Source organism: Geospiza fortis, unplaced genomic scaffold, assembly GCF_000277835.1.
Source record: "Geospiza fortis unplaced genomic scaffold, GeoFor_1.0 scaffold244, whole genome shotgun sequence".
Lineage (NCBI taxonomy): Eukaryota > Metazoa > Chordata > Aves > Passeriformes > Thraupidae > Geospiza > Geospiza fortis.
Genome location: NW_005054370.1, coordinates 2,929,653 through 2,937,795, shown reverse-complemented (window position 1 = coordinate 2,937,795; position 8,143 = coordinate 2,929,653). Strand labels below are relative to the sequence as shown.

At 48.0% G+C, this 8,143-nt stretch overlaps 1 protein-coding gene across 1 annotated transcript in view; it reads right to left on the bottom strand.

Annotated features, from left to right (window-relative positions):
• HID1 (HID1 domain containing) overlaps positions 1 to 8,143 on the bottom strand; it is a 22,864-nt gene that overhangs the window by 7,305 nt on the left and 7,416 nt on the right. The window contains exons 4-12 of the mRNA XM_031059924.1: positions 7,352 to 7,465; positions 5,650 to 5,756; positions 5,062 to 5,178; positions 4,114 to 4,336; positions 3,654 to 3,710; positions 3,418 to 3,558; positions 2,939 to 3,029; positions 2,140 to 2,291; positions 570 to 648 (exon numbers count right to left, since the gene is read on the bottom strand). Coding sequence (XP_030915784.1) covers positions 570 to 648; positions 2,140 to 2,291; positions 2,939 to 3,029; positions 3,418 to 3,558; positions 3,654 to 3,710; positions 4,114 to 4,336; positions 5,062 to 5,178; positions 5,650 to 5,756; positions 7,352 to 7,465 — 1,081 coding nt within the window. The remainder of the gene's footprint in view (positions 1 to 569; positions 649 to 2,139; positions 2,292 to 2,938; positions 3,030 to 3,417; positions 3,559 to 3,653; positions 3,711 to 4,113; positions 4,337 to 5,061; positions 5,179 to 5,649; positions 5,757 to 7,351; positions 7,466 to 8,143) is intronic.

Sequence of the window (8,143 nt, the reverse complement as noted above, 5' to 3'; positions counted from 1 at the left end):
AAACGAGGGAAAGAACCAAGGTGTATATATTCTCAAAAATACACCACTAAAAATGTTGCTTTTATGACCTTCCCACCCTTGCACTTCTGAGAAAGCCTCATGGAATAGCTGAGGCAAATGGTTCCACAGAAACATTTCCAAATACAAAGCAAATGAAACAGAGATATTGCCTAGTAAAATGAGGCATTGCTGCTTTTAGAGGATTTTGTTTAATCTTACACTAGTAACACTATCTCTGCTGTGCCTCCTGAAAAGCTTCACAACTGGAGCTACCTGGGCACTCACTAAGTCCAAGGGAAGCACCACCACTGTGAGGAGGTGGCACTCCCTGCTGGAAAGGGACAGTAATGCCAACTACCCTCACCAGGCCTGCTGGCAAATGTCCTGTTGCCTCCCCAAGGGAGCTCCAGGACTCTGCTGTCCCTCCTTCTGCCCCATCTGACCATGCAGGCAGATCTTATCTGCACTGGCTAGTGCCCTCCAGCAGCAGGGGAGCACAGAGAGGGGCACAGGGAGAGTGGAGTGAGAGCACTGTGAGCTGTGGTTTTTCCCCCCCACACAGTGCTCACCGTTCACAACGATGGTGAGCAGGCAGTCAAAGAGGGGCTGCAGCCGCTGGTGCCCGCTGGTGATGATCTTGTGAAAGACCTGTGGAAGGAAGGAGCTCTTGAGCAAGGCAGCACCTTACTGAAAGCACCCTCTCAACCAAAACCAGTGCCACCCCCACACTAATCGCTTCCTGACACCATTCCTACCTAGGCAGGGCCCTGCACACTCCACAATTACACAGGTGGGGAAGGCTGCTCTCACTGCAGACTCACGCTCCAGGAGTACAAGCTTTCATTTACAAGGAATCCTTTGGGAATGTGATTAGGGCCCTATAACACTGCAAACAGAAACTGACTGTGAGCTGTTCAACAATGTTCAGGCAGCCTAGGACAAAACTAAACCACCAGGAAGTAAGAGACACCTTCATCTCCAATAGACTTTGACTCTGAACCCTTATGATAACTGCTTGAAATGCCACAGAACTAATCATTTTACATTTGGTTTTAGTGCAGACTTCTAACTCAAATGTTTGTCCTATTTTTAATTATATCCTCAGACATGGAAAGATTCAAGTGCCTTGTAACCAGTTCAGACATTCGCAATCTTGGCCTTCACACCTTTAGCTGGCATGTCTGTAGAGAAGTCCTAAGCATAATTAAATCAAAGAGATGATCTGAGATTAATGGAATGCAAGAGCAAAACACATAGCATCAAGAGCAGTTATGGTGGGCAGTTTTCTTCCTACTCCTTTTAATAGGAATCTCCTCTTGGAGATTTATCAGAAGCTGCTGAGAGCTTCTTCTCTGGCAAATGAGAACATGACAGAAGGGAAGCACCTGAGGCTTGTATTGCAAAGCACACAGCTGCTCATAGGCAGTGTTGTGGGCTGACTGAAAGGTCAATGAAACTTGCAGCTACCCAAAGCTGTAGAGGTGAGCTTGGTATCACTGTTGTCCCCATTGACAGATGTGCTCCACACACCTCTGGTTGCCTGGGACAGAGCCAGATCTCCTGCCTTCCCTACCAGTAGAGTAGAGGGCGTGCACCCACCCCCTCATGACAGCAGTGCAGCACCATGAGGAGTCCTGTGTCACCCTGGTTTTTTAAGATTTTCTAAGCCTTCTGATGTTGACATTCTTGTAGTGAACTTTCTCACACACTTTCTGTAAATAACTCATTGTTTTGCATTCCTTTATGGAAGAAGAGAGAGTTGATAAACTGTGAGTATGACCAGTGTCATTGGAGAGTTGTCACTGTCACCCTCCAATCCGCTGTCACTTTTAGAAAACTATAAATGTTAGAGTCAGAAAATAAACTGCCTTTTTTCTTCACCTTGAGAACAGCGGTGTGAGCCTGTGTTCTTTCGTGTCCTATAGTGACAGTCCTGTTCTTTGGGATCATTTAATGGAGATGGAATTGCACCTCATGCATATGCATCCTGGCAGATACATCAGCTCAGGTTAACAGTGTGCGTCCCACACACTTCCTAGCTACTCACTGGGCTTCCAGTTTAGGGAGGGCGAGTATATTGAAGGTGGACAATTATTTGTGGAGCTAGGAGGGTTCAAGAAGTGCTGGAGCTGTACTCACTATGATGAGCAGGTCAGCATGTGTCCCTGTGAAGACAGGGATGTCCATAGGCACTCGTACAGAATACGGCTTGTTCAGTCGCACCCCAAAGTTACGCTCCCCACTGAGGAGCAGGAGAATAAAGACCCCAATGTGCATCAAGCCCACTCGTGCTGCAAGGAGAAAAAACAACAGAAAAATATGTCACAGAGAGGCCAGCGGAATTCTGCGAGGGGCAGTGAGGAGAGAGGAGAAACACTATGGGACTGATAAAAAATTGCACAGACTAAACCATCCTGATAAGGGACATCCCACACAGTGCTCCCTTCATTGTCAGCACCAGTGTCCTTCCCAAGCACATCTGTGTTAAGTCTTATCAGTGTTAAGTCTAGGGTGCTTTTCTTCATTATGTTCTTAATGTAAACCTCTCATCATAGCAGTGAAGATCTGACTACTTCTCTGCACTACACAATGATGGAGTTATGCCTGATTTACTCCCTACTCTGCTTTAATAAAGCAGATTAGTCATTTTTCCCCCTTCATTGGATAAGGGATACTATTTTCAATAAGAGGACTCAAAATATTAACACATACTAAGGAAGGATCTCCCTTCCCCATATTGCAGGATAGATTGTGTCCTGCTTCTAGCCCCTTACAAACATTAAAACCCAATTAACCAGACAACTCCACTCCATGTCTGTAGAAGGTCAGGAACATGCATTCAAAATGCTGTCAACTGGTAGGGAGGAAGCATCTCAAAAACATTCTAGCTCAACTATCGAGCACAAATCGTTCCAAATATTGAAAATAACCAACTTACACTGGTCTGCTCTGGCATCATTGAGAAAATACAAGATTGGGACAAGAATGTCCAGAACATCGCTGCTCTTCAGCACAAAGAAAAGGAATTTCTGGAAGAAAAGGGAGGATTTCAGACAATCATAAGCATATACCCTGCACCATCCACAGGACTCAGGACAGGCAGTCTCTAGTTAATCAGTCTCTCAAGAACATTAGAAAGGCTGGTGTATGCACTACCTCATCAACTCCAGCGTTACTCATAGAGTTATTATAATACCTGTTGCAGAACCTACTTCCAGCACAGACCTTCAGGAGCTGCAGCCCCTCTCCCAGGCTGTCTCTCCAGCCAGACCCCCAGCACCTGCATCAGTGGGGCTGATGACCACAGCATCCCAGAGCCACTGCCAACTACCCACCACAGCCCTTCAACAGGGCTTGCTCCAGCCAGAGTCACAACAGCCAAGCTGGGGTGAAGCTCAGCAAGAAGCAGATCCGCACCTTGTTGAAGTCACAAAGTTTCCAGAAGAGGACAAGGAGTTCCTGATGGAATTGTATCTTCTTGGCAGAGTTTGGCAGGTAGGTCTGGACCAGCGGGGTTGATAACAAGCGAGCCACTCCTTTCAGGATGAACTGGAAATCCTGCCAACAGATCAGGAAAGAGACTGTGGTGGGCCCAGAGCTAATGCAATCAGCATGAAATCAGACAGGGAACAGTGCAGGAGGGAACACATTACCTCCTCCCGGTGTATCCTTGAGAGGTAATTCACAAACAGATTGTCTGGTCCAGGAGGCTGCATTCAAAGAAAAGGAGGGAAATGCTTACTGGCAAGGTATATTCAGGAAGTTGAAGTATAACCACCAAGGTTTCTCACTTCAGCTTTCTGCTCTGAATAATCCAGCTTTAAATGTAAAGAGAGAGCACTGCATGGAATAGTAAATTAAGGGGCTTTTCACTTACATGCTCCTGATTTAAGTCAGTGATCAAAATCTAGTCATGTATTTTGATCATGTATAGGTCTTTAGTGACCACAGGACTGAAGCAGGACTGGAACAGAGAGAGTAGACTGCAAGGGGACTAGCAGTGCTACTCAACAAGCAGTGCTGGGTCCTACAGCTCAATATTCAACACAAGCTGGTGTGAGAGGACCCAGTGAGTTCAGGAGAGCAGCAAATACAGATTCCAGTGTCACTCACATCCACATCATCCATGGCTGTGCCAGTGGTTGTGCCATCCACAGTGGGACTTGAACTGGTGGAGCTGTCATAGTCCAAGGTGACAATCAGCACCTGGGCCGCCTCCTCCACCAGCGGCTCACGGTAGTCAGAGAAAAGCAGGTGATTGTAAGGAATCCCATAACCCACGGGGTCGTAGGCGCAGACAACGTTCAGAAGCGAGGTGAAGAGTGGGAGTGCATGTCTGAGGAGGAGAAAATGTTCTCAGAAGGCAGCAGCAGGAAACAAAAGGCACTGCCTTGGAGAGAGACAGGCATTTCTCTCCCCAGGAGCCTGGGGCCATGAAAAAAACAATCATTTTCTCTGACGTGTGACAGCAGTCCATGACTGAGCAGCTCAGACCCAAGAGCCAAGACTCCAGCTCCCAGCTGGGCTCCTGGACTACAGCTGAGAGGGGAGGGGAGGTGAAAAAGGTCACGTGGGCTCCCAGAGGAATCGTGCAAAATGTGAAAACGGGAAAGTACCTCAAAGCTCTCTAGCCTCTGGAAAGACAAAACTATATTTCTTCAGCCTCCAGCCAGATTTGTACTCCCCTACGGTGAGTGAGTGCCACTTGAGGAGCTGAAGTCCCAGAGGTACAATTTCACTAGAGGGCGGCATTCATCCGCCACCAACACCACACCCCCTTCCCGAGGGAACAGCAGGGAACGAGACCTGCCATTTCCCACAGGGCAGGGATCAGTCCTGCAGCAAACTCCAGTGGGCACCGTGCTCAGACTCTGCGGAGGAACACTCCTCACTAAGCAGAAATACTAATGGGGTGCACATGAGACAGGGACAAAGTAAAAGAACAGCCCCTGGATGTTGGAGGTAACAAGCCCTATGGTTACTCATTACCAAAACATTCAATGGAACAGATTTGAAGATATTTCTCCCCCTGGCTCCCAGGCCCCCACCCTTTACCCTCACCTGTTCTCTGTAGAGCAGAAAAACTGTACCCAGGGGTTGGTGTTGCTGCTGTCTGAGGAGGGAGGCAGGTACATGGCCTCAGAGAAACAGGTCAGCAGCAGCTTCAGCAGCTCTGTCCTGGAAGGAGAAGAAAAGGCCTGGAGCCATTCAGGAGCCGGGACTGGGCACAGGAGGCACAATCACCACAACACGCAAGGAAGGCTCAGTCCCATCTAGAAAGTCCTTCTGAGGGAGAGCTAAGCCCATTTAATTTCCTAAGCCATACTGCTGTCACTGGCACAAAGCTAAACAGAATCGCTGCCTTACAAAAAAGAAATCCAGTGCAGAGCTCCTTGGCATTTCCAGAACAGCAGTGTTTACCCAGTTCCTGCTGCAGACAGTCTGACTCCCACCTTATATTACAAAAAGCTACTCAAAAGGTCAGCTGGCTTTTTTTCTTTGTTGTCAATCCTGTTACCTTGGAAAGGAGTAAGCAGAAAGCTCCTTGGGAATCATGGATACTCGAGGAGGCAAAGAGAGCTCATCTCCCCCAGATCTCCCTTTCCTGAGCCCAGTTTCTTTCCATTTGGCCTCAGCAGAAGCTCTTACCTATTCAAGTCATGGATGTAGTTGGGCTGTGGAGAATGAGCAAAGCCCACTCCCGCCTCCCAGATGTACTCACAGCTGTCAATGGAGTGGATATCTTCTGCTGTGTCCTGTGGGAGAAATAAGAGGTTGAAGCACAGAAGGCAGGAGCCAGAATTGGCAGCAATGGTGGTACATCCAAGGCAGTTCAGCCCCCTTCTCTAGAAAAAAACAGCAGAGAAACACCTAGACAATTGAACTGTACAAAAGCTCCTCCCCAGGCCTGAAAAAGCAGGTGCTGATGTCTTCAGAGAGCTCAGCCTTTGCAAGCAAGGGATAAAACACAGAGATAAAAGTACTGTGCATGATGGAAGGAGCCCACATTTCCAGCCATAATTTTAGGGCTGACTTCAGTGGGAATATGGGTCAGTCCTGTGTCTCCTTTGCCCATTGTCTCACAGTTCTTGCTCTTTGTGGGGCTGGTACTTCAGCCAACATCCACCATGATCTGTATCTCTGGGGCCACATGCTGCTCTGCCATGAACAGAAGATGGTGGTACCCATCTCTCTGCTCTTAAGCTGCAGTCAGTCCAAGCCCAGAGAGGGAAAGTCAGCTCAGCAAAGACTACAGAGACTGCAGGCAGCTGAAGGGCAGCCAGCAGCAAGGAACATAAATCATTCACAATCTCAGTTGCTAATTCCAGTTGCCCAGAATCCTGAAAAACCAGTCTGGCTGCTGCCAAGGGAAAAATCACAGGTGCAAGTGGTGGGGGGAGGCTCTCCTAGGAAAATCCATTGTCACCCTAACTTGTGCAATCCATCCTGGACAGGAAGTCCATCTGTTTCAGCACCACTTACTCATAGCACATGGGTCACTCTGATCCAGCTTTGCCCCTTCAGCCCCAGGTGACAGATTTCAACTCTCTACTACTCAGAAACCCCAAGCAATCAACTTAGTGCTCAGATTTGTCACAGAATTTTGCAGCCATCAAACACACCATGGTTTAGCATGCTCTTTTTTAGTTTGTGTCAGATCTATCCCAAAAAGGAGAATTGGGTTTTTTTGTTTATAGACAGAACCTACAAAAAACATGAGAGTCACTTGCAGGGAAAAAGGAGGGAGATGCACCACAATCTGTTCTCTGTTCTTAGCACACCTGGTAGAAGATCCCTGCTTCAGGAAACTCCTCTGAGGTACAAACAGTCACTACAAGGATCAGAACATATTTAAATGTCTTTGCTGCCACGATACAAAGAGGTAGAAGAGGTGGAAAGACACAACAGAGGCCATCTACTCATTCAGATCACAGCACATGTGAGCAGGCAAACAGCTGCTTCCTGCCCCAGAATGCACCAAACTGCCAGAGAGAGGAACAAGGTGCTAAAGGTCTCTGCTCTGCTGGCAACAACAGAAGAGCAATTGTTTGCCAGCATAACCACCTTTTCCTGAGGGGTAAGCTGTAGTGTGGGGGTAGTTGCCAGCCACTCCATTTGAGACTCAATCACACTGCAACAATCCCGAGAACATCTGTTTTATAAGTCACAAACACCACACCATGAACTCAAGATGATGATCAATATCACTCACTGTAGGGTCAAGCTCAGCAAATCTGTATTTTCCTGCCTGCAGGCTTGCAAGAAGCTGCTGGGGTTTCCCAGGGTTCCCCCCACCATGCAGCTAATTTGCCTCTATGCAGATAATCTCATGATTCAACTTCCAACTCACCACCGTGCTCCTCCGGTGGCTCTGCACAGTGAAGTCAGGACAAAAGAGCAGATCTGTGACAGCGAGGAGCAAGGACTCGGCCAGTGGCCGGGCATTTTCATCATCTTCATCTCCCTGAAGTGACAAACAGGAGAGCACTGTCAGTTCAGGGTGAGCAAAGAGCACACAGTAACACCAATATGTCACAGCACAAGAAGATACACTCCCCAAAACCACATAGGGAGACAAGACATTACACAGGAACAGGAGGGAACAAAAGAACAAAGGAACAAAAACCCAGACGGTACAGGAAAGAAATTCCCCCCTGGATGGTGCTGACTGAACAGGAACAAGCTCTTTAATGACAGCAAACTGAGCAGACAAAGGCCTGGAGATGTCAGGGAAAAAGAAGAGTAGCACTGGGTACACCTTGCCAGGTGGCTTGGCTTATTGAAGACAAAAGGGAAGAGAAGCATTGACAGAGGAGGGTGTTACATTCATGAAGGAGGGTGATTTGGATGGTGCATGGAGACAGCAACAGGGAGAAGTCAATCAGCAGCAATAAGGTAAAAAAACCCTCAAAGTTCTTTCTGCATGGGCTGCCCAAAACTGGAGGTGACAGAACAGGGTGAGGCTGTATGCATCAGGCAAGGGGCTGGCCCAGCCTGCCACGGCAGAGTGAGCAGAGAGGATTGTGCCATCTCCAGCATTCAAAGAAATCTCTCCAAGCACGCATGGCTACTCCTCTGCAGCTGTTGCCATGGGAAACCTTGCCAGATCCTGCCTGTCAAAGAGCATCCTGCCTGGGAGGCC